The sequence below is a fragment of the Mauremys mutica genome, chromosome 23 (assembly GCF_020497125.1).
Source record: "Mauremys mutica isolate MM-2020 ecotype Southern chromosome 23, ASM2049712v1, whole genome shotgun sequence".
Classification (NCBI taxonomy): Eukaryota; Metazoa; Chordata; order Testudines; family Geoemydidae; genus Mauremys; species Mauremys mutica.
In genome coordinates, this window is record NC_059094.1 from 6,862,891 (window position 1) to 6,889,003 (window position 26,113).

A 26,113-nucleotide genomic window follows, 5' to 3' on the forward strand; every position below is an offset into this window, starting at 1 on the left:
GAAAGCTGCTTGACTGTATTATTTCCCCAGCTTTGATTGTTAATACAGCCCTGAGCCTGGCTTCCTCCTCCGGCTCGCCTGCCTTTTCCAAGATCTCTTCAGGTTTTTGCCCTTCCTTTTCTTCCCCTCTCCCTAGGGGCCCAAATCCTGGTTGTGTCGGCGGGTGGGGGGAACAATAGAAGGGGCTTGAGAGCTCCAAGCCAATCTTCCGTGCAAAATTGTGCAAAGCAAAGGGAGCTGCTTTCCCCGTCCCCCCTCCTCTCTCTGCCTGTCTCAGCCATCGCAGAGCAGCTCCTGGGAGATGGATGGCAACATCTGATCGTCCGCTGTTGTCCCCGCGTCTTGGAAATGTGGCAAGTCCAGACCGAGCCGTAGAAGGAAGGGGTGCGGGGGAGAAAAATGCCCCTTTCTGAACCGCTCCTGCTCCTAGGCTATCCTGGCAGCATGCAAAAGCCAGGAGGGCTGCTGTGAAGAAAGTGCTGGCTCTGGCAGAGAGCTGGAGACCAAGGCGTGCTGCGGGTTTCCTCCTGATGCTCTCTGAGGGGTATTTTTCTTGGCAAAGGGAGGCTTGCTGAAGCTGGGAGAAGACAGCGCTCATCCAGTGTGGGGAAAATACAAGGCTCCAGCCAGGAAACCATGGCGAAATGCAATGGGCGATGCACGCTGGTTGGATTCTGCTGCCTTCAGCTGGTAAGACAAGGGTTTGTGCCTGCTCCATTGTGCTTTGTGGCTAGCTGTGCACTAGCATTATTAACCACTCCGGCTGGGACGTGACCTTGCTGTCAGGCCAGGCTAGGGACGGTTACATACGACCCCAGAAATGTGACCCTCTTCCCCCACCGCAAATCAAAGGCGCTCCGGAGTTGCAGGTGGAAACCTCTCTGAAGCAGTTTTCTGTAGTGTGGGGTCAGCGCCTTGGAGTCAGTTTGGAGCAGGTGGGATCTTTGTTTGGAACTGAAATCTGGCCCCTTTGCCTACATTTCACCGAGGCTTTGGGTCTCAGTCTTCCATGTTCAGAACCTCTTATTTTTACATGCCAAGAAAATGACAGTAGCAAAACTTAAACTAATACTTTGTGAACTCTCTTGCCTGCTGATGTGATCAATCTGACTGCACAGAGTGGCAGGTAGTTTTGGGAGGCACACATGTTCTGGAGCGAGCCAGAGAGCAAATAAACAGATCTCATTTTAATAGGATTGTTGATATTTGCAATAATTATGTGTCGTGCTTTTCACCGTGTGCAGATCAATCTTAATCAGCCTGGTGACAGTGGTACAGTATCAGGGGCCAGCTGATGCAAGCATGTGGGATATCAGGCGGGTTTCTGATGAAAGGAGACTCAGGAAGGTAATAATTAATTATTCAGGCAGTTTCCTGGACAGATGGGAAACTCAAATGGAGAAAAATACCTTAGAATTTGCAGCACCTCTGTGGCAATCCTGGGATTAACAGAGACTTCCCCAGAGCTAGGAAAATGGGGAAATTCCAGAGATTTTGGCCAATCTGCCTGCAACATTGCTGTTGATCACAGCGGGAATTTTACAAGATGCCTAATATCATGCTTGCATTAGGTCTGGTCAATACAAAGCATTGTTTACAAAGGCAATGTAGCAAATATATATCCATGACAGCAATGTTGTGAGGTTACATTAGCATTCTTACTGCATTATTAGTTTTTCATCCCAAGGGGCTGTGCAATAGACACTGAAGTAGTTAATGAATTTTAAAATATAAGGGGAAGTCAATGTCTTCATGGTGGGTTATGGGAAACATGAAAGTGAATCATGTAACAATGATGTCTAATAGCTGGTGACTGTCTGGGAGGCTTACCTGGGTATTGTGTGCAATGCTCTGTGACACACTGTAAGCCAGAAAAGGATTTCTCATTAGAGTGGAACTTACCAGTGATGCTCCACTAAAGTTCTGTCATTTCCATTAGAAACCACCTTTTCTTTCCCGGGCCATGGAACTTCCTCCCTGACGGCATTGTGTTCTGCAAAGTCTTGATCTCTGATTTGCCTACGTTTGGGAATGTTCATTAGAAAAATTGTGCATGAATGTCTGTGTGCGATGATGACAAGAGTACAAAAGACCCACCTGGATATTTTCTCTTTGCTGGGGTCAGTCCCCTTTTCAAACACCCAGGGCTCCAAAAGAGCATTGCTGGTGTTTGTTTTAGGGTCAAATCTAACAGGTCATTAAAGGGCGATTCATTTTAGAGGGGGGAAGGAATCCATCTGAGCTCCTAGGGTTGGAAAAGATGCTGCTATGTCTGCACAGTAAAACTTTATGCTGGCCAAACTTGGGCCAAGGTTTCCAGTAGATGTACTTAGCGTGTGTCCCAATGCTGCTGCAGTGAAACCAAGTATCTCCCAATGGTTTGAGGTGAAAAACCATCCGTCCCTTAGAAGGAGCCCTACAATAGAGATTTACCCCACTGACCAAACAGGCTCTCAGCCAACCTCTATTGTTTATTGGGTAATTGAAGAGAACCAGCGTATATATTTTAACCAGGACCAGGATGGTTTGGAAAGGCGTTGTCACGTACCTTGATGATACATGGTTTTAAAACTGATCCCAGGGGAAGGGAATTATCTTTCTGAGATGCAGCATTCAGGAACAGTGGGGTGAGCTAAGGACAGCGGGTGACGGTTATTGACTGTACGGTCTCTGTTGAGACCTTAATGTGGTTGATTGAAGATCTCCGAGAAGGAGTTGGGAAGGGCTGAATTCCACCAGTGGCCATCACCAAGGTCCATTGCTGGAGGCCTCTGGCCCGTAGAGACATCCTCTGGCCCAGCTCCTGTTGTGAGCCCAGCCTCCACCTAAGCTAGAATTATGTGGATACACTCAGCTGGCCCCTACGCAGTGCTCTGGAGGAAGGTGAAATACCCCTATGTCCTGTGGGGGAAATGTCTTCTCAGCCCCAGTGAGGAGCTGTTTGCTGCGGGAAGGCCCCTGTAAGGTATGAGCCCCAGATCCTCAGCACACAGATCGGAATCAGCTGTAGTTTCCATAGGAAACAGGCTAATTAATGTCATGGGAGGCACTGGGAGCTTTGCTGCCCGGTAGCTGGACTGGTGATGTGGTTGGTAAAGCGCAGCTGGGTTTGGTTTTGCAAAAGGGAGTCCGTTGGGTTTTGGCTCTGGCGGTTCAGACCGGGGCTTAACTCGATTGGACCCGAGAGTGCAGGGGGGAGGGGCGAGCGCGCGCATGCTGCTGGCGGGTGCCCGACCTCGTTGCTAATTATCTGACCGTGGGTTTGTTCGTTATCAAAGGGTCCCGAGGGAAGGGGGAATTGGAGATGAAAGCGAAAAGCGAGATGGCCCCATGATGCGGCGGCTCTGCCCGCCTGTGGCTAAGGGTGACGGGAATGTGGAGGCGACGGAGAGCCTGAGCAAGAGGGGGAGAGGGAGGAAACCAAGCAGGACTGTGGAGTTGGAGGGAGGATAACGAGGTCTCCTCTCCTCGCCCCCCATTACTGAGATGCTCCTCACCACACTGAGGTTTCCATTCGCCCAGTTCACAAGGGGGCATGGGAAACTAAACCGCCTCGTTGTGTTACGATCATACTGCTGCTCTGATTGGCCCAAAGTAAAAGATGGGCCGTTTGTACAGCACCTAGCACCATGGGTCCTAGTCCAGGACTCGGGCTCCTAGGTGCTACTGTAATACATCTAATAAATACTAATCATGGATTGGACGGCTGCCCCCCCTGCCGTTGAAGGGGGTGGAGCAAAATCAATGGCAAGTGTCAGATTGCAGGGGTGACAGAAATGATCTATGTGCTGAAGGTTTGGGTGCGAGCCCCTCGGGAAGGGACTGTCCATACACAGGGTGCCCCAGCACCAAATATGAGTTCACAAAGACAGAGCGAGCTGGCAAAAGGGAAGAGGCAGCAGCCGGAGAGGAGGGAGGATGACTGGCCTTGTGGATAAGGCTCTGAGCAGAGAGCTGGGTTCCATTCTTGACTCTGCCACAGACTTCCTGAGTCAGCAAAGTCAAGTCACTTACCCATGCTCGCCTTGTCCTGGCTAAGATTTAAAGGTGTGGCTGCCTTGGGTGCTTTCCCTCTGCCCATTTAGCTTGGGTTAAGGGCAGTGTGTTTGGTGTAGACTTTGAAAGCATGTGTTAGCTAGCACATGCTAACATCAGACGGCAAATCCCATTCTACACCCGGGCTCTGGGCCTCCGTTCTCCATGTATAAAAAGGAGCTAACAATTCCACCCTACCTCTCAACCTGCCCGGGGTGGTGACAAAGGCAGGAAGCCTTCCTGCCTCGCAGATAGCTCTCTCTGTAACTCCAGCTCCTTGAGTCTTTATTTTTGATGTCTCTGATTTCCAGGGGGTGTTAGATTTGTGCAGAGCTGGGCAGGGAACAAGTGACTTCCCGCGAAACATTTGAGAGGTCAGCTCCCGGGGGCTGTGGCGGGACTCAGCTCACTAATGTTTAGGAGATGCTCAGAGGCGGTGGTTCTGTGAGCACCTGGATAGACACAGTGGTGATCGGTGCTTGCAGGTGAAAGGAGGGGAACTGGGATTGAAAATACACTCAAGAGTGACCGGAGGACGATGAGTGGCTTGTTCATTTCATTTTTTAAGTAATGAAATATGTGGCCCATCTGAATTCCCTCTTAGCTGCCCCAGTCTGGGTTTTATTGTGTAAGATATTAATCCTCCCCTAAGGTGTTTTAACCCCTGCCTTGTTTCATTGGGTCAGGTTTGGTGCTCCTGGCCTGTGATATACAGGAGGTCAGAGAGATGTTCTGGTGGTGCCCGCTGGTCTTAAACTCTATGACTCATTGTTGCTATTATTTAAATCTTACTCTGTAACTGATTTTAGTATCGCTATGGTAACATACGTGTTGTTGTTATTGTAATTAGATGAGAGTTTTCACCTGACTTTCCGCTTACCAAAATGACATGGGAGAATTGGACTTTCCATTTGATTAAACCATCTAACTAATCACCAGAGGTCTAAAGCGCAGTGTTTCATCAGAGGAGGCATTGGGGGTGAGGCAGGTGAGACCCAATTCATGCGTCTTGTCTGGTTGCCTGAGGAGATACTGTGTGCTGGGGGACAGGCCATGCCCTGGAAGCATTCACCCAGGCTGATTGCCTGGCTTTGTCCCTGGATGCCTGTGATGGCAGAGGTCGCCAGGTGGCGCTGTCATACCTAGTCTTACAAGTTCTTTCCCTTCAGCATGCGGGCAGGAGACAGTCTTGGAAGAAATGCTCTATTGTTATTAGTTTTGTGATATGTAGATATTTCATGTGGAGCTGTTGCAAGCAGCAACAGGGCTTGTTCTCTGCCTTCCTTCTACTAAGAGCCAGTCCTTGGGGTACAGCTGCTCCCTGGGAACTAGGCATGGACATTTGAGCTGAAAGCCTGAAAGAAAGAATTTCCTGTGAGGCAGCACAAGTCCGTCTACCTGGGCTGGGAATCACAACTCCCAGCTGCAGTGTAGCCAGCTCTCCGACAATGGGACGTCCCGACATCTGCTACATAGCACCTTCCATCCAGGCATCTCAAAGCACTTTACAAAGGTTATTAGGCCTATTTTGTAGATAGGGAAACTGAGGCCCAGAGAGGTGAGGTGACTTGCATATTTGAAGTCACTGGGAGCTGTGGATGCTTAGCACCTCTGAAAAGCAGGCTGAAAAGCAGGCTGCAGGGTCTCAAGTTGGATGCAGAAGAAACAGGCACTCCAAATGAGAGGTCACTTTTGAAAACTGTTCTGAAGCTATTTACTGAACGGGAACAGTTACCCAGGGCAGAGAGGCACTGTGATTCAGGGGAGGTGGCACAACAGCTGGAGTTAGGACTTGGGTCTGTGCCTAGCTCTGCCACTCACTTGCTATGTAACCTTGGGTAAAGGTCCTTTCCCTTTCTCTCTTTCACTGAGAAGCAATTAATGACACTCCCCCACCTCTGTAAATCACTATGAGATCTAGAGGTGAAAAGTGCCAGGCTTTAGCATGTAGAGAGAAATTTTAAATAAAAGGCAGAAGTGCAAAAAAGCAGACAGTTAAGAGTAAAATACATAATAGTTGTTTGGGCTGGAGAGGAGATGTGACTGGAAGGGACTGGCTCGAGACAGTTCAGATCATGATGAGTGTAATGAAATCAAAACTTGTTTGCTGGCCCAAAATGATTCAAGAACAAGGGGTCTATGAAATGAGTGATAGGTGGGAGTACTTCTCGATGCAGCTGCAATGCTGAATTCACTCTGGGGGGGCAGGTTTTGTGGGTTCTTTGTTGCTCATCAGACCAGCACTTAGAATTTAAACTGACTTTAAAGAAAAAAGAAGTTGCTAGCCCTTGCGAATGAAAAGAGAGCCTGTGCACTCTGCCCTGATGCTGTGTTCTCTGCATGCATCTGCTCACACAGACAATGGCTCTGCTGGGTGTGAATGCTCCTTAGCCATGGCAATGGAGAATGTTGACTAAAGCCTACTGGTGATGACTGAATGTCAACCCCGTTGATCAGCCTTCAGGCCGACTGGAGTTGTGGGCGGAGCTGGGGACTGTGGGCGGGAGTTCGGGATTGTGGGTGGAGTTTAGGAAGAGTTCCATCGCTTTCCCTCTCATATCCAAATTGAATATTGTTCAGTCCAGTGCCGTGGCTGGGAAATGTTACCATCATGATGAACTTTTACAAACACTGGCAGATCTGCCAGCTCAGGCAAAGGAATTGAATTTCACGCTTCCAGGTCTGTTCTCGTCACAGTGGTCCCAAGTGCTTTTCCACTTGCCCATGTGCTGCTCTTTGTGCTTGGCCAAGTATGTGAGATGAGGGTTTTCATCATCTCCTGAAGTATCACCATTGCTGGAGGCAGGATGCAGTCCTTGTGCACCCCAAACTCCCAGTGAAGTCACTGAAGCTCTGAGGCCATCAGGAACAGGTCTTTTCTTTCTCTAAATTCTAGGATCAGGGCTTCTGCATAGATCAGTGGTCTGACGAGTCTGGCTAGTAGATCTAATAGCTCAGGGAAATTCTATCAGTTGTTCCTGGAAAAAGTCTAAACTCAGGCAGTATTTTGAAAGCTGTTGCCCCGTTCCGGCTGGGTCACTCCGTCCAGTCCCCGGTGTCAGGTGAATGGGGTATGCAGCGTTTTTTTGCTTTAGAAGTATCAGTTCCTTTGCCATGTGAGGTGCATTCAAGGACCAGATTGTTAGCTGTAGGACCAGATAGACGGGCAGCCCCCAGTCCTAGGGCCAGATGCTGCAGGGACGAGTGCAATACAATCGCTGTGTCCAGAGCAGCAGTTCCATTTCCCGGAGGACATTCCCTGGAGGGTGCCTGGGCCAAGTGACTTCCTGCTCAGATTGATACCATCAAGGTCTGTAGACTGCAGCCTCAATCAGCTGGTACTTTTTTGAACCCACCCACAACTGAGGGCCCCCAAGGGTTGTCCTTAGGGCCTGATTCTGATCTCACGCAAATCAGTGCAAATCAGTGATAACTCCACCAGAGTCAACGGAGATCCATGGGTGTAAAAATAGTGTGAGAGCAGATGGGGCCCCTGATTTGGACCAATGGAACAGAGCTAATCAGACCTTCGTTGCTAATGAGGAAGCGTGGCCAGGGGCACGCCGCTCCCAGCCTGCAATGCCAGGTGATGCAGCCTGAGAATACTCCAGGTACCCGCAAGCCATGCTGTGATACTCACTGCAGCCTCTGTTCCCATCCCACTCACCCCACCAGAGCAGAAAAACACTACACAAGCAGCCTTCTAATGACTTCCCAATGCCAGTCTATTAATCTAGCAGGTGCTCAAATAGTCCAATCCGTAAAATAAATGATTATTAATTGCATTACCATAGCAACCAGTGGCCCTTTTGTGCAGGGTGCTGTACACACACACACAGTGAGAGACATTCCCTGCCCCAAAGAGATGAACCTTTAAATAGGGAGTGAAGACAGAGGTGAGAAGGAACTTGCCCACGGTCAGACGGCAGGAACTGGAAATAGAACCCCTGTCTCTTGACTCCTTGGCCAGCGCGCAGTGCACTCTGGGATCTGCTGCCTCGAGCTGGAGAGAGTCTGGCTGCAGTGAGATGTGCCATTCATGGTGCTGCACAAGGCACAGCTGGAGCACAGGCTGTAGGGTGCGGGGATTTCCGGGGGCCACAAAGCACAGTGCCCTTCCTGGGCAGCTCAGCACGGCTGCACTTGACACCTGCCGTGCCCAGGGGCACATGGCCCCACGAGATGCAAGGCATGTCCCTGATAAGGGCCTGCAGCGCAGCTGCTGCGAGTGCCGTGGGTGCAGCTGGCTGAGCGGAGGCAGGCGGGATGTGCTCTTTCCCTGCCAGTTTGTGGCAGCCCCTCAGTGTTGTTTGGATCCAGCGTTTCCTTTGTCTTCGTTTCTTTTTTAGCTGGACAGAAAGAAATCTCCCCAGCCAGGCCCCTCCCCCTCCTGGCCAGGCCCTGGAGCCCGTCTTGATGCCAGCGTGTCACATGTCAATCACCGGCTGCGACGGGGCTCGGTGAGCTCTTCCGGCTCCTGAACTAGCTCCATTGGGAAGGCCTCTTTGGCCCCGTTCCAGCATACGATCTGCATGGCGAGCAGTCTGGGGGCCGGGCCTTCCCTCCTCCATCCTTCTGCTCCTGCCCTTGGGTGGCGGGGGCAGGAGAGAGGATTAGCTGGGCCGCGCCTCCTGACTGCTCAGGCAGAGGCTGGCGTGGGAGGGCTGCTGCTTTTTGTGCCCAGCTCCCCAGAGAGCGGGTAGCAGAGGCAGCGTGTCTGGCGCACGATGCGCTGTGACTCGGCCTGCAGAGCCGTCACTGGGCTGGTAGGAGGATAATGCGGCCTGCTGAGAGCGGGGACTCCGGGGGTGGCTCATGGAACAGAGGTGCCCCGCGTCACTGGGTGGGAGAAGCCTCATCACTCCAGACAGCAAATGTGTAAATCGGGACGGGGGTGGGGGGTAATAGGAGCCTATATAAGAAAAAGACCCACAAATCGGGATTGTCTCTCTAAAATCTGGTCACCCGTATGGCTGACCCTGCCCGGTCTGTAAGTGCCTCCTGCTTCCATTGCTGTCGCCTCTCCTAAGAACTCATGTGACCAGTGGGTGTATAATCGGGGGAATCATACACAGGGCTAGGAAGCTTATTTTACCTCTGTATTTGGCTCTGGCGTGACCACTGCTCAAATCCTGTGTCCAGTTCTGGGGCCCACGACTCCAGAAGGGTGGTGATAAATGGGAGAGGGGTCAGAGAAGAGCCATGGAAGGATGAAAGGATTAGAAAACCTGCCTCCAGGAGCGCCAGCTGTTTAGCTTAACACGGAGACCACAGTCTGTAAGTACCTTCACGGGGAACAAATATTTGGAGATGGGCTCTTCAGTCCGGCAGAGGACGGCATAGCCTGAGCCAATGCAAGTAGAAGCTAGACAGATTCAGGCTAGAGCTAACGGTTACATTTTTCTAGTGGGGGTAATTAACCATTGGAGCAACTTGTCAAGGGTCGTGGTGGATTCTCCATCACCAACAATTTTAAAACCACAACTGGATGTTTCTCTAAAGCTCTGCTCCTGTTCAAACAGCAGTTAACTCTGGGAAGCCCTCTGGCCTGGGCTAGACGGAGGGCAGACTGGATGGTCGCATAGTCCCTTCTGGCCTTACATCTGTGAATCTTCTCTGCCCTCCCTGAGACCCACATCTCTCCCCTGCCCTGCTGTCCAAAATGATCTCCCTGGCCCAGCACTCAGACCCTGCCACTGCCCTCTGGGCCTCCCACTTTGTCAAGTTCAGACTCTCCTTTGAGGCTGTGCCCAGCTCTGCCCTGGCCTACACCTCGCTCGTGTCTCCTGTTGGGATCCTCAGCCCTCCCCTCTCTGCCAGCAATGCCAGCCAGCCGCCGCTCCACACCCCTGTACGTCTCAGTCCGTCTTCCCTTGTGGGCTCCCTCTCCCTCTCCGTGGGCCTGATCCTGCTTCCACTCCCCCTGGCTTGCTATCACATCCCCCTGACTGCACCCAGTTCACTCCTGATTCGGGCTCCATCAGGCGCCACCCGGCTCTGCCTCTCCCCCGCTGGGCCGAGCTCTGGGCTGGACAATGCTCCCGCCCCACACCTAGCTGGTCGGAGGAATGTCCTTGTCAGCTGCCCCCCACCCTGGGCAGCTGGGCAAACGGTGAGGGCCTGCAGCGTCCTTATGGCTGACGCATCAGGAGGGAGGAGACCACCTGCTTCTCACGTCCCCGGGAAGCTTTTGTCCGTGAGCAGTTTCTGTGGCAGCCAGTGCACGAATGGTTGCAAAGAGGCCCAGGCCCAGCACTGCCCTGTGGCTTCAGGCTCTGCCCCGGGTGCCTTTCCCCATACTTTGGAGGGGGGCAGGGAAGAAGCCCAGGCTGAACTCTATATGTGGGTTTTCAATTACACAATTAAATGCACAATTAGGTATAATTACCAGTGCTCAGAAGCCGCGACTGTTCATAATAGGCATGTAATCTACTGCAGTCACTGTTTATACTGCTCAGCTCCGCTCCCTAATGATTATGGAATGCTTTCACATTTGCATTGTTGCCATGGAAATTGTGTTGGGAGCTGACAAATGGCATTATGGATGGATGGCCCCGAGATTTCTCCACGCCACATTCTCAGCTGGGCTGGGGGATAGGGTGACCAGATAGCAAGTGTAGAAAATTGGGATGGGGGTGGGGGATAATAGGTGCCTATATAAGAAAAAGCCCCCAAACTCGGGCCTGTCCCTATAAAATTGAGACATCTGGTCACCCTACTGGGGGATGAGGCAGGTTCAGGACTATTCGGAGACCAGATGTTGCAAAGGGCCGAGAGGTCTCTGTGCCGTGTTCAATGGGGTGGCAGGAAGCAGAGGTCACACACTTAGACTGGAGAGATTCATGGCGCCGTCAGCTCAGAAGGCGGGTTCCCCAGGAAATTCTGGGCAGGAGGAAGCAGGGGTCATGTAGAATGACCCTTTACTTCAGCAGGGGCTATCAGTGTCATTGGTATTAGCCCAGTTGGGGTTACGGTGCCCAAGAGAACATATAAAAGACACATGGCCGGCCATATAGACAGGACTACAATGTGTGTGGATAGATAGATAGATCAATAGATAGATAGAGGGGGTGTGTGGGGATAGATAGATAGATAGATAGGGTGTATGGGGATAGGAGTGTATGGGGATAGATAATAGATAGATAGGGATGTATGGGGATAGATAGATATAAACACATTTCTGTATGCACATGCAGATGACTTGATGATCTGCTATAAAGGCTTTATTGGTTTGTTTGGGAAGGGCTCATTACTCTGGAATTGTGAAGGAATGAATGAATAGATAGACCCCACCCCTGTCCGTATGCTGCATGCTCCAGAAAAATTCTGTTTTGAACATCTTTATTGACACTGTTTTCGCCCCCTCCCCCTGTGACGCCAGGCAGCATTTAGACCAATGTATTATTAAGGAACCTTTCAAAATGGCCCAAAATAGCATTTCTCTACCTACTGCTGCCCTGGCTTGAGGGTCTCGGAGCGCTCTGTGCCGCTGGGGAGCCAGGAATCTCCTCTCTCCACTGCGATTGTATGGAGTTCTGGGGGATGTCAGGGTTTAAATCTGCTGCGGGTGCAGGATGAAGTAGGAGGCTGGTGACGTGGGGGGGAAATTCTACTCTTCGAGGGACTCGGGAAGCAGCTATTGTTATTTGTATTGCAGTCAGACCTACCGGTCAGGTCCCCACTGTGCTAAGTGCTGCACAGACCCATAGTCAGAGACAGTCCCGGACCCAGAGACCTTCCCAGCCTCACTAGACAAATGGTTCCCGCACCACTCCCTGGCGACAGGGATCGATTTCTAAGCAAGTGACTTTGCAAGAAAAACGTGTTCACTGTGCCTTAGAGGGCCAGTGCTGTGTGCTGGTTAGAGCAAGAATGAGAATGTCAGGACGCCTGGGTTCAGTTCCACACACTGCCACTAACTTGCTGTGTGGGGCAGTGGTGATGGGGTGCTCACCCCACACTAGCCCTGGAGGGGTTCATATAGACAAGAGAGGCCAGGTAGCTATAGTTGCACCTGGAGGCTAGGATGCCAGAGGCTTAATGGAGGAAGAAGCTCACCTGGGCAGAAACAGGTGGGGCTGCTATGAAACCAGGGACCCGGTAACGGGGGGGGGGGTGTGGCTGCGATGTGGAAGTAGCAGGCTGGAACAGGCAGGGTAGGAAGCAGTCCAGGGAAGGAGCCGCAGGGCAGGCCCAGGTTCCTCTCCAAGCCACAAGTGGCCTGCTAGAGGAGCCTGTCTGGGGACTGCTGGAGACAACTGCGAAGGAGACTTTGGTAATACCCGGAAAGGGGGGACACCGGTGTGACTTGGCTGGAGGGCTAGGCCACGGAGAGGAAAGTGCTGCGGCTCCAGGGGCCCGAGAAAGACTGCGGAGTGAGTGAGCGGGACGATGGGCTGAGTAACCGCCCAGACTTCGCAGCGAGCGAATCCCCCGATGGGCCACTAGGAGGCAGCAGAGCGGTACGAGAGCGCGCCCTGGTACAGGTGGCCTGGGAGAAAGCCGAGGAAAAGCGCTAGTTCGAAAACGTCCGTGGGCGCTGGAGGCGGGAGCTGACAGCTCAGTAGCGAATGAGAGCAGGTAGGTGGGGCAGGGATATACCTGGAAGGGCCTTGAAAGGGAAAACAAGTTGTGATGTGAGAGAGAAGGGGGGGCCCGGAGACAGGGCTGGATTAACCTCTGTGGGCCCTGGCCCTGCCCCCTGCTTTGCGAGGCCCTGCTCCGTCCTGCTGTGCCCCGAGGCTCTGCCCAAGGCTCCCCCCCTGAGGCCAAGCTCCGCCCCCAGGCCCTGCTCCGCCCTGCTGTGCCCCAAGGCTCCGCCCCTGAGGCCAAGCTCCGCCCCCAGGCTCTGCTCCGTCCTGCTGTGCCCCGAGGCTCTGCCCAAGGCTCCGCCCCTGAGGCCAAGCTCCGCCCCCAGGCCCTGCTCCATCCTGCTGTGCCCCGAGGCTCTGCCCAAGGCTCCGCCCCTGAGGCCAAGCTCCGCCCCCAGGCCCTGCTCCACCCTGCTGTGCCCCGAGGCTCTGCCCAAGGCTCCGCCCCTGAGGCCAAGCTCCGCCCCCAGGCCCTGCTCCATCCTGCTGTGCCCCAAGGCTCTGCCCAAGGCTCCCCCCCTGAGGCCAAGCTCCGCCCCCAGACCCTGCTCCGCCCTGCTGTGCCCCAAGGCTCCGCCCCTGAGGCCAAGCTCCGCCCCCAGGCCCTGCTCCGCCCTGCTGTGCCCCGAGGCTCTGCCCAAGGCTCCGCCCCTGAGGCCAAGCTCCGCCCCCAGGCCCTGCTCCGTCCTGCTGTGCCCCGAGGCTCTGCCCAAGGCTCCGCCCCTGAGGCCAAGCTCCGCCCCCAGGCCCTGCTCCGCCCTGCTGTGCCCCGAGGCTCTGCCCAAGGCTCCGCCCCTGAGGCCAAGCTCCGCCCCGAGGCCAAGCTCCGCCCCTGAGGCCCTGCACCCCTCACTACCCCCCGAGGCCCCGCTTCCCCCCAGCTCTGCCCGTGCTACGCCCTGAGGCCTCACCCCCACTCAGCCTCTTCCCCCCGAGGCCCTGCCTGCTGCTCGCCAGGGGGAAGGGGCGGAGAGGAGCGAGCAGGGAGCAGGGCCTCGGAGGGAAGGGGCTGAGCGGGAGCGGGGTCTCAGGGCGGAGCACAGGCAGAGCGGGGTGGGCAGGACCAACGGGGGTGCTGAGGCCTCTTCCGAGTGTGGGCCGGGCGCCATTGGTGCCATTGGAACCCTGGTACTGCCCGGAGAAGAAAGCAGACAGACAGGTGACGTGGTCCAAGCGACAGGCCAGGACACTGGGCTTCGCAGCAGCGCTCTGAGCAGACTGATGCTGCAATCGAGCTGCCAGAGGATGGGCGTCGGGATGGGACTCGTAACTGGGGATGCTGGAAAGGCCGTATCTTAGAGACGTTATGCAGAAGGAATTGGCAAGTTTGAAATGCAGCCAGCCCCTGAGGACCTAGAGAGGGGCCTGAGTCGAAGGTAATGCCCAGGTTGCGGGGCTGAGTGCCAGGCAGCAGCATGATGTTGTTGTCCACAATGCCTGGGAAAGGAGGTAGCAGGGGAGGCTTGGTGGAGGGGGCGGGGGAGATTAGGAGCTTTGGTTTAGCCACCTTGAGCTTGAGCTGGTGGTTTGGACAGCGGGAGACAGGTCTGGAGGCGAGAAGTAGAGCTGTGAGCCGGGAGTTGAGCTTGTGCTTGTGGATGAGATTATGCAGAGATAAGGTGGAGAGAGAAGAGAAGGGACCAAGGCCAGAGCCCTGTGAAACCCCACCCAAGAAAGCTGGCAGGGGGGTGAGGAGGATTCTCCCAGGGAGAACAAAGGAGCAGTTAGAGACGGAGGGAGAGAACCACTGGAGGATGGAGTCATGAAAGCCAAGGGAGGACATGGCCGACTGTGTCAAAGGCAATTGACAGGTCAAGAAGGAGGTGAGGATTGGGAGCACTGGTTCTGGGCTTTAGCTGGAAAGAGGTAACTGGCGACTGGCAGAGAGTTTCAGCGTAGGCTGGGGGTGAGAGCTGGACTGGAGGGGGTCTAGGAGGGAACTGGGCGGGAGGAGCTCCAGCCAGCGTTCAGTGAGTTCAGAGAGGAGAGGGAAATGGGGCAGTAGTCGGAGAGGCCAAAGGTGGGTTTTGTATTGTGAGGGGAAGAGCCAGAGGAGAGGGCAAGGTTAAAAAGAGGAGTAGAGGAGTGGGGGAGGCGGGAGATCAGGAAATGGGATGGGGTCACTGGAGCAAGTGGAGAGGTTAGCGGAGGAAAGCAGACAAGACACTTCAGTGTCTGTGAGAGGGGAGAAGGTAGTGAGAATAGTAGGGGGGAGGGAAATGGGGAATCATCATCCAGTGGGGGTGTTTCTAGAGGGGTTCTCAGGGATCTGATCCCAGCCAACTGCTAGTCAAAATCTTTATGAATGAGCTGGAAGAAATTATAAAACTTGTGCTGGTAAAATTTGCAGATGACGCAGAAACTGGTGGAATGGTAACTGATGGGGACAGTTCAGTTATACAGGCAGATCTGGATCACTGGGCAGGATGGGTGTTTAGAAATTAACACAGCCAAATGCAAGACCACACATGCATGATGGGGGGCTCTATGCTGGAGAACAGTGACTCTGAACCGTGGATCACCAAGTGAATATGAGCTCCCAGTGTGATGCTGTAGCTAAGTGGGTGAATGTGATCCTGGGATATAAAAGCAGGGGAATAGCACGTAGGAGCAGGGAGATGATACGACCTCTGTATATGGCACAGGGAGACCATCAGTGGATTCTGTGTTCAGTTCTAAAGTCCTCACTTCAAAAAGGATGTTGAAAATTGGAGAGGGTACAGAAAAGAGCCAAAAGAATGATTGGAGGTTCGACAAACCTGCCTTTGGTCCTGCTTTGAGCAGGGGGTTGGACTAGATGACCTCCTGAGGTCCCTTCCAACCCTGAGATTCTATGATTCTATGATTATAATGAAGACTAGAGACGCTCCAATAAGTTTATCCAACAGAAGGCTGAAAGGTGACTTGATCACAGTCTACAAAATCTTATGTGGGAAAAAATTTCTGATGGTAAACGGCAGAAAAAGACAGAACAAGATCCAATGGCTGGAAGCTGAAGTGAGACAAATTCAGATGAGAAATAAGGTGCCCACTTGTAACAACCCGGGTAATTAACCACCAGCACCGTTTATCTAGGGATGGGAATATGGGATGGATTCTCCATAACTTTAATTCTTTAAATCAAGACAGCATCTTTTTCTTAAGACGTGCTACCACTCAGGGCTGGTCTACACTAAGGGGGAAAATCGATAAAAGATATGCAACTTCAGCTACGTGAATAACGTAGCTGAAGTCGAAGTATCTTATATCGAATCACTTACCCATCCTCACGGCGCGGGATCGATGTCTGGGGCTCCCCATGTCGACTCCGCCACCGCCGTTCGCGGTGGTGGAGTTCTGGAGTCGACAGGAGCGCGTTCGGGGATCGATATATCGCGTCTAGATGAGACGCGATATATCGATCCCCGAAAAATCGATCGCTACCCGCCGATATGGCGGGTAGTGAAGACGTACCCTCAGACAGAAGTAATGGGGCTTGATGCAGAAATTCCAGGGTTACATTCTCTGGCCTGTGCTTTGCAGGTGGTCATGACAAGATGATCATAAATGCTCCCTTCTGACTTTAAAATCTATGAATCTACATTCCACCTGGTAGTTTTTTCAGCTCTGATTTCTTGGTCCTTAAGTGGCAGGGCTTAGGAGCCACACACCGTTACACAGCTGGGAAAGTCAAGTGTAAGGGTTTTAGAAATTAAAAATGGATTTTATTAGTTATTGGCATGGAAGAACAGCAATCATGTTTGTTTGTTTTGCCGTGGAGTAAAGCGGAAGCTAAAAGGTTTGTGGATCAATAAACATCTTGGCCTGTATCCTCTGCGTTTTATTTATTCACCAACTCTGAACTCGGCCTCCTGACAAACTCCCAGGAAGGAGATAATTACTGCTTAATAAAACTAGATAAGAAGCAACCCCCAAGGCGAGGCCTGATTGGGGCAATTTGAGCAGAGAAAGCTCATTGTCAATGAGCTCTGCAATGCTAGAGAAGGATGTTTTCCCCTTTGTGCAGCTAGTGCATGCAGAAACACTGGTCAGTGGGTAGAAGGGGGGGGAGGATCAGAACTCCTGGGTTCTGTGCCTGACTCTGGGAGGAAGTGAGATCTAGTGGTTAGAATAAGGCACTGGGAATTGTGTGTCTGGGGATCGATGCCTAGCTCTCCGGGCAGAGTGTGGTTTACAAGTTAGAGCAGGAGGGAAGGAGCCAGGATGCCTGGGCTCTGACCCTGGGAGGGAGCATGGACTGGAGATTGGAATAGGGGACTGGGAATTTGTATTCTTGAGTTTTACTCTCAGCTCCCGCATTGACTTGCTGTGCAAGTCTTGGGCATGTTGGTGCCTGTCTGCCCCATGTGCTGGAAAACACCGAGTGCGTGGAGCCCGCCCGCCCCGTGCGCTGGCGAACACCGAGTGCGTGGAGCCCGCCCGCCCCGTGCGCTGGCGAACGCCGAGTGCGTGGAGCCCGCCCGCCCCGTGCGCTGGCGAACGCCGAGTGCGTGGAGCCCGCCCGCCCCGTGCGCTGGCGAACGCCGAGTGCGTGGAGCCCGCCCGCCCCGTGCGCTGGCGAACGCCGAGTGCGTGGAGCCCGCCCGCCCCGTGCGCTGGCGAACGCCGAGTGCGTGGAGCCCGCCCGCCCCGTGCGCTGGCGAACGCCGAGTGCGTGGAGCCCGCCCGCCCCGTGCGCTGGCCAACGCCGAGTGCGTGGAGCCCGCCCGCCCCGTGCGCTGGCCAACGCCGAGTGCGTGGAGCCCGCCCGCCCCGTGCGCTGGCCAACGCCGAGTGCGTGGAGCCCGCCCGCCCCGTGCGCTGGCCAACGCCGAGTGCGTGGAGCCCGCCCGCCCCGTGCGCTGGCCAACGCCGAGTGCGTGGTGCCCCCCCGCCCCGTGCGCTGGCCAACGCCGAGTGCGTGGAGCCCGTCTGCCCCGTGCGCTGGCCAACGCCGAGTGCGTGGAGCCCGTCTGCCCCGTGTGCTGGCGAACGCCGAGTGCGTGGAGCCCGCCCGCCCCGTGCGCTGGCGAACGCCGAGTGCGTGGAGCCCGCCCGCCCCGTGCGCTGGCGAACGCCGAGTGCGTGGAGCCCGTCTGCCCCGTGCGCTGGCGAACGCCGAGTGCGTGGAGCCCGTCTGCCCCGTGCGCTGGCGAACGCCGAGTGCGTGGAGCCCGTCTGCCCCGTGCGCTGGCGAACGCCGAGTGCGTGGAGCCCGTCTGCCCCGTGCGCTGGCGAACGCCGAGTGCGTGGAGCCCGTCTGCCCCGTGCGCTGGCGAACGCCGAGTGCGTGGAGCCCGTCTGCCCCGTGTGCTGGCGAACGCCGAGTGCGTGGAGCCCGTCTGCCCCGTGTGCTGGCGAACGCCGAGTGCGTGGAGTGTGCTGGCGACCGCCGAGTGCGTGGAGCCCGTCTGCCCCGTGTGCTGGCGAACGCCGAGTGCGTGGAGCCCGTCTGCCCCGTGTGCTGGCGAACGCCGAGTGCGTGGAGCCCGTCTGCCCCGTGTGCTGGCGAACGCCGAGTGCGTGGAGCCCGTCTGCCCCGTGTGCTGGCGAACGCCGAGTGCGTGGAGCCCGTCTGCCCCGTGTGCTGGCGAACGCCGAGTGCGTGGAGCCCGCCCTGGTTTGGGATCGGGCTCAGTGTGCTGGTTGTGGGGGTTTCAGTGGAAGGTGCTCTTCCTTCCGACTCCGTACTGAGCCCAGTGCCCCGTCACTTGCCGAGAGGGGCACGGGCAGTTAATGCGCTTTGAAGAGTGGCTCCGGCGCCAGCCAGAGCAGGGGTGGTTATTATGCATTGATCGCTGCAGCGCCTCTCGCAAGCCGGCAGGTGATTTCCAGGAGTGCCGCGTGCAGTGATTGCTTCGCCCAGCAGGGAGACGCAGCTGCCTCTGGGGGATGGGGAGCAGGGCAGGAACTTGTCATTATCTCATCAGCGACTTGGCACAGCGAGTTTAGGACAGGAAACAAAGGCAAAATATTCTCTCCCATTTACCACAAGCCACTAATAAGTGCTGAGGACCTTGCTTTGATGGAGGAAGAGCGCCTCCTACTGCATCACCTGCATGCTGTGTCTCCCTCAGAATATGTCTACACTGCACGCTAAGCCTGGGTTCTGACTCTGGTTTAAGCCCAAGCCCCGCTTCCATCCACACACAAATCAGTCTGATTCAGGTCAGCAAACACACAGGACCCAGGTCCTAGGAGCCTGCTAGGGGAGGTGGGCCAGAGCCTCAGTCATGCTGAAATAAGGGCCCAAACCCTGCTGCTTTGCGTGTGCAGTGCAAGCCACAGACCTGAGTCAAGTATGGACACGTTAGCACAGCTGTGAGACCAAGGCAGGGCCGGCGCTTCCATTTAGGCAACCTAGGCAGTCGCCTAGGGTGCCAGGATTTGGGGGGATGGCATTTTGCCAGGAGGGCGGCAGGCGGCTCCAGTGGACCTCCTGCAGGCGTGCCTGCGGAGGGTCCGCTGGTCCCACGGCTCCGGTGGAGCATCCGCAGGCACGCCTGCGGCAGGTCCACCGGAGCTCCGGGACCAGCGGACCCTCTGCAGGGACGCCTGTGGGAGGTCCACCGGAGTCACGGGACCGGCGGCGAAATGGGTAGAGCCAGCCCTGTGCCTAGGGCGCCAAAAACCCTGGCACCGCTCCTGGACCCAGGCCCAGCAATTGTAAGCCCAGGTTTACAATGCAGCGTGGATGCCGACGCGTGGGGTGGGAAACACCAGGTCCGCAAGCCCGGGGCCCACAAATCTGGGTTTACAATGCAGTGTGGATGCCGACGCGTGGGGTGGGAAACACCGGGTCCGCAAGCCCAGGGCCCGCAGAGCTGGGTTTACGATGCAGTGCAGACACACCCTTAGAGGCTTCCCAGCCAAAGACTGACCACCTGAGCCGGTTGGACATTTTTCCATCGGAAACTGCAGCTTTGGCAACGCAAAACATTTCCTGGAAACATGTCAATCTTAATGAAATTTCGTTATGAAAAAAAAAATGGACTCAAGCACTTTGATAAGGCCAAAATGTCTCGCCTCAGCCTTTTCTTGGGAACATTTTGATTTTCCCTTTCAAATCGGCTTTCCGTTTTCAAACAGATGTTATGCCACCTAACGTAAGCTGAAATGGGAACGGAACATTTTGTTTCTATCGAAATGCAACACTTTCCACTGCCCCTGACACAGCTTTGTCCAGCCTTTCCCGCCGGGGGAAATGTTGTTTTTCGTCCTGATGAGGAAGAGAAACAAATGTCGAAACCCCAGATTTCCCTGCGAAATGAAAACTCCGCTTCCGGCCCAGCTCGACCTCCTCAGCCAAACCTGCCGGCTTGCTCCTGGGCTCCCTCCACCATCCGGGGCTCTGGGAGAGAGCAGAGCCTGGGTGTGAGCCCAGCAGGCTGGGCGCTGGCTGCATGGGACAGGCCAGGTGGCTGGCAGGCTCTGGGCTGGAAAGCTTGTTGGCAGGGCACCAGCAGCAGCAGGAAATGGGGAGGTCTAGCAGGGGGGCAATGGCGGGGGGCCCCGGAAGGCGGCTCTCCGAAGAGACCGTGTATGTTGCAGCCTGGGGACGGGTCGGTCTGATCCCCTAACCACGTGTCAGTCCCAGGCAGGAGCAGAGCGTGTGCGATAGGGATGGTAGAGTGGCAGGGCTTGTGTACCCTGCTGGGCACAGCTTGCAGCAGATGGAATCTGTCTGCAGCACGAAGAGACACCAGGGAATCCAGCCCACGGGAACAACAAGCTGGTCCCTTGTTGCCCCCTGGCAGAGGGACGGATGAGGTTGGGCAGCTGGGGTATCAGCCCCGAGGAGCTCCGGGCACAGACTGCCCCTAGAGGCTGAGCTGGGAATTACTGGGTTTTGTCATTTGCAGTAAGTGACTGAGCCCTTGGCCTGAGGGTATTTGCCCCTTGTGTTCTGCAGCCCTGGTCAGCGATGGTCACACTGAGCCATGTGCCCTGGTGCTTACTGGACCCGACTCATGGTGCACCTGGCACTAGCAAATAGCCGAGGGAGATTGGAGCCCCTGGGACTCCCAGCAGCCCGTGGGCTGGGGCTGGTTACACTGAGCAGCTTGTGAGATGTGTGTCTGGGATATGGAGCCTCTGCACTGACACCAGGGGCATGAGTCTGGCTCTATGTGTGACGGGGGGGGAGTGCAGGGGGTGTTTTCCCCTGATTATCCCCTCTCCTGTGTCCCCTGACTTGCACGCCACCTTTGCCCACGGAGCTACCTCTCTGCAGACTCAGGCAGGCAGCACTGTGCTGGTCCAGGCCGTGCTTGGACCCTTTTCTCCACAGCCATAAGGACTCTCCAGCTGAAGCTTGAACTCTGCTAAAATGTCCGGCCAGCCCCCTCTCCTTGGCCAGGGGAAGCTTCCAGCTCACCACGGGCAAGGCAGGGAGGGAGCGCATGGATTGGCCTGGACAAATGCATGTGTGGATGAACGGATACACACACACACAGAGACAGGCACCAAGTGGGCTCATTGCAATAATCGACCCAGGGACTGGGGATTGGTCCTGCTTTGAGCAGGGGGTTGGACTAGATACCTCCTGAGGTCCCTTCCAACCCTGATATTCTATGAACATTTTTTCTTTTTCTCGCCAAAACAAAACAAAAATCTAAAAAAGCCCCTCATTTTGAGTTAAACAAAAGATTGTGTTCAACCTGAAACAATTTCTTGGAGGGGGAAGGGGGCCATTTAGTTTTGAGTCATTTCAGGGGGGTTTCACCCTTTTCTTTGTTTTTTTTAATTAGCTAAATTTTACGCTAAATCCTCAACATGTTTCAGGTAGAAATGGCAGAAAGGAATTGCTTTCACCTGCTTCAGACATTTTTTCAGCCAAAACTCTCAACCGATTTTGACCCGAATTTGCAACTCGTTTCAGTGTCCCGAAAAATGCATTTTTGGGGGGCAGATTTGCTGCCGGCCAAAATAATTTCACCCAGCTCTGCTTGGAACCGGATCCTGGCTCTGCGGCTGACTCTCTGTGTGAACCTGCAATTGACTTTGCTCCTCTGTGCCTGCTCTTCTCTAGCTATACAAAGGGATGAGGATCTTGATTTTAACTCTGTGAAACACTTGGCGACCTGGATGTGAAAAGCACCAAGTGGTACCAGTATTTACCAGCTGGCTTTTCCTGATTCAATGTTATGATGTAAATGCTGTGATCCAATCCTGACACCGTGATGTCAAGACGGCCCTGGCTCTTGGACAGGGACCCTTTGATGTCCCTGTGAGCCTAGTTTATAGGACACAGGGTCTGACTGACCCACCTCCGTTGGCATGATCCCGCTTGAAATGGACAGGCAGGAGGGTGCCACTCATGGGGAAGGGAGGCTGCTGTGAAAAATGTCCCATGAAAATAAAATGATAATAATTTTGTCTATAAATCCCCCCTCCGCCCACACCCTCCTGGGGATTCTGAACAACAGTAAAAAAGACAATTGCTCACTCCTCAGTGAAAGAACTGTCTGGCCGTGGCAGTATTACAGACAAGGTGCTTAAACTAATCCAATCAGAGCGGAGCAGTCAAGCAAGAGCGGCAGTAATTTAAAAACATCTCTGGACAAAATAGCAAGCAGATTTAGGTGGTTTTCAAAAGGGAGGAGACGTGCAGGGAGATGGGTTTCAGGAGTGAGCCAGTCCCACCGCAGCAAAAGCTCCGTCATTGCCCCAGTTCAGGCCCGATGGTGGAGGGCGAGCGCCAGAACCTGCCAGGAAACAGCTCCAAAATCCGTTCTCTGGTGCTCCGGGCCTGACAAGCTCATCCTTCTCTGCAGGCTTCCGCCGCCCTCCCGGCCTCAGTTGGCAGATATCCCCTGAATCCGTGCGCCTGCCTGCCGTTCTCACCTGCTGATGAGCCAGGCACCAATTAAACTCTCGGCGGGGGCGGTGCAGGGGATTCAGGAGACGTTGCATGGTGGTGATAAACGGGACTTGCAGTGCTCCCGTTAATTAGCGGAGCCAGGGCTGAAAGGCTCACAGCAGCGGGCTGCAGTACACATTTCCAGCTGCCATCATTAAACTGCAGGGCTGTGGGGTGAGGGATGGTGGAGCCCCTCCAGGCGTGCTAGCCTGGTTCTCCCCAGGGATGGATAATGGCACAACACCCCAGGAGTCAGTGGGTGCAGGGGTGCAAGCTCTGGGGCAGAGCTGGGCAACCATTGCTGTCGCATTGCAATAAATAATTGTCTTGGGCCCTGTAGCGGGGTGGTTACCCCGCTCCTGCCCTGGGAAAGGGCTGTGGCAGGGGAAAGGCTGGGCTGATCGGAAAGCAGCCACAGCTGTGACTGGCTTAATGCGGGCCCAGCTGGCCCTTATAAGAAGGCTGTATCCAGCAGCCCAAGGAAGCCGCTCTCTCTCCAGGCTGGGAGAGAGCAGGGCCTGGCTGCCTGCAGGAAGGGCACTGGAAGTGAAGCAGGGCTGGGGAAGGCCAGAGGAGCAGGGGAGCTCCAGGCTGGCAGCTCCCCAGGCTGCAGGGCCTGGTCCTAGGCCCACAGAGATACTGGGAGGCAGAGGAAGGCAGCAGGTCCGAACCCCCTCACCTATGATGAGAGGCTTTTACACTGCAGTCTGCCCCAGGGAGCGGGGGCTTGATGATGACTGGCAGTAGCCCAGACTGAGGCAAGGCGAGGATTAGAGGGTTGGGGGTTTCCCAGAGAGGGGAGACCCATAGAGACTGGTGGGGTATTGCCAGGAGGCAGCGCCTGGGTAAAGAGGCACCGGGGTCCGGGAGGAACATGGGGCCAGCAGCAAGCGGGACACTGGCCTGCAGAAGGCGCTCAGGAGGCTGGACAAGAGCTAATTCCCAGAGACGACCAGCAGGAGGCGCCGCATGGGGTGAGTCCCGCACCGTGACAGGCCCCAATCTGGCCTTCAGCTCCACTGTCCCTTGACTGGGGATTCCCAGGGCGAAGCCCCAGTGGAATAATCGACGGAAATAGCCACTGACAGGGCTGGTCTCTCTGTCCCAGTTGAGTGACCCAAGCAATGCTGATTGCAGGAGCAGGGCCTTAGGGGAATCCCTTCTGAGAGATGCCAGGGTTGCGGCGGTTCTCTCCAGGTTTCATGAAGCACATCATGAGGCGAGGATGCTGCTGGGATTAAAAGCGAACGTGCAGGAACATTTCCTCCTCTGTCTTGCTAACAGCCCTCAGCTTCACCACAACAGGAAACAACCAGAAAACTGAAGAGGCTTTTTGTCAGACAGGGTGAAATTCAGCCCTGAGCAGGGGCCCTGCCCAAGACTGAGGAGCCACTAATGGGCCATTTCACCAGGGTTTAAGTGGTGCTTAGTCCTTGTGCTGGGCTGAACGTCACCCTTGACGTGGTCCATTTTTGTTTGCCAGGCACCCAGCTGGGACGGTGAAGCCATCCTGGTTAGTTTCCCTTTGTGTTTATAGTCAGTTTCCCTCTCTTGTTCTCCTGTCTGGGCTCAATGTGGTGCTCACTGATCTTCTCATGCTACAGGGCAACAGACAAATCTCCTGACTCATCTTCTTTCGTGGATATGTGTGTTTGAAAGGTCAGGAAACTCTTTTTATTAATATCCTATTTAAAGATCCTTTGTACTAGCCTCCCAGTTTGCATCCAAACTGCCTGATGGTGCCCCTTTAAGGTAAGCCTGGGGCAGTCTGGTGGGGTGTGGAGAGAGGGGCTCCCCATGCTTGTCACCCTGCCCAGAAGGAACATTGGCAGAGTTTGGACTTTGGTGTCCTGCCCTCCATCAATGGAGACCGACAGGTTGGCTTGGTGCGGGAGGGGAGACAGCATTTAAAAGGGAAGGTCCCGAGAAAGACAAGGAGCGAAACCAGAGCTCAGCTCACTAGCTGCTGAATTTTCATACCCCTGAGCAATGACGTAGTCGTACTGAAGTAAGTTTGTCGTGTAGACCTGGCCTACTTGATGGTATCTCTTTAAAAGTGGGGGATGGGTAGGAGGGGAACAATGAAAAGGCACAGGCAGCACAGACAGTGCAGGAGAGGCAAAGGGTTTGGGGTGCCATTGTCTCGCAGGAAGCCATCAGCTGCTCCTCCGGGCCGCCCGTGGCTGTTGTCATGGTAAAGATGGATTCATAGGCAGAGGTCACGCGCAGCTCGTTCGCTCTCCTAAACATCCCAAGGCTCCATGCGCCCTTTAGGCGTGTGACGCTACAGAGGAAGCCTGTGCCCGTATTAGCATAACGATCGCTGACCTCCCCAGGCAGGAGGGGGACCGGTGCCCGTCTGTAGCCGGCTTCAGGGGTGGTGCAGGGAAATCAGTGAAGCCGACCTGGCACAAAGCGCTGTCAGATGCACAAAGAGGGGGAAAGGAAGAGACATTTTTTTGTCCCTTCTGTCTCTTTCCGTTGCAGGCATCTTAGGTGTGTTCCCTGGAGCCGCCCCAGGTATGAGTGTTAGACAGGGTGTCGATTTTAAGCTAATGATTCTCCTCTCAACAAGGACATGCAGAAGGGACTTTCGTAGAACCATGGCGGGGAGGAGATGGACGGTCTAGTGGTTAGCGCACAGGCCTGGGCACCAGCTGAGGTGGGACCCTGGGGACTACCTGCAAAGATTTAAGACTGTCAAGGGAGGAGTGGAGCAAGGGATCAGTGGGGTGGGACTGAAGTCAATGGAGCTGGGCTGATTTTCACCAGCTGAGGATATGGCCCTTTGAGCACCTCTGCTGTCAAGCTCTGTTTCCGTTGGATCTAGGCCACCCTCCGTACCCCGTGTAGGCCTGCACCCTGCGCTGTATTCTCCAGGCCTTCCTGTAGACTCTTGGACCATCCCAAGTGCCAGGGCTTCCACCCTGTCCTTCGGGGAGCCTAGCCCCCAGTGTAAGGTCTGGCCAGTTCCCAGCTGGAGGAGACATCCCTGCGAATGGGTGTGCTCAAAGCGGAGCCACCCCGAGTACACGCCGAACGTCTCAAACGGGGACATCCTCGGGGCAGCTGCTCTGCGGGGCTGTGGGTGCACTTTAGTGATCAGAGCTAGCCCAGGTGCGTCTCCCTTGAGGGGGGACTCACCCTCCAGCTTCCTGTGCACAGGCACCCTGAGAGGGCCGGCTCTGCCGTGCTCATGGTCCAGGTTATTTACTGAGCCGACGATCCCTGTGTGAGAGGGTGCAATGAACTAGGCCCCCCAAATGCACCCTAGTCCCTCCCTGGCGAGGGTACGTCGGAGGGGGAGGTGCAGACTGGGGGTGGTTTCATCACCTGTCCGCAGTGACAGAGGCTTGTTTGCTGTTATATGAACAAGGACAATTGCGCAGGCAGAGAAATGGAGGGAAAAGCCCTGCCCTGCCCCCTGATGCCGGGGCTCTGTGCTGGCCTAAGAGCCTGTTGCTGTTTTGTCTCGGGAAAGCTCACTCCTCGGCTCTGCTCAGCTCGGAAGTTGGGCATCTAACGAGGGAGGCACCCAGGATCAGCGGCTGCTTTTGGAAACCTGCCTGTCAAAGGATCCAAAACATACAGGACTGCAATGCTCACCGGTTGTTGCTCACTGTGAGAGGGGTGTCGTGCCCTCCTC

At 55.0% G+C, this 26,113-nt stretch overlaps 1 protein-coding gene across 1 annotated transcript in view; it reads left to right on the plus strand.

The window, feature by feature from the left end:
* The first annotated feature begins 260 nt into the window (after nt 1–260).
* NKAIN1 (sodium/potassium transporting ATPase interacting 1) overlaps nt 261–26,113 on the plus strand; it is a 206,391-nt gene continuing 180,538 nt past the window's right edge. Inside the window, exon 1 of the mRNA XM_044998176.1 lies at nt 261–690. Coding sequence (XP_044854111.1) covers nt 637–690 — 54 coding nt within the window. The 5' untranslated portion in view covers nt 261–636. The remainder of the gene's footprint in view (nt 691–26,113) is intronic.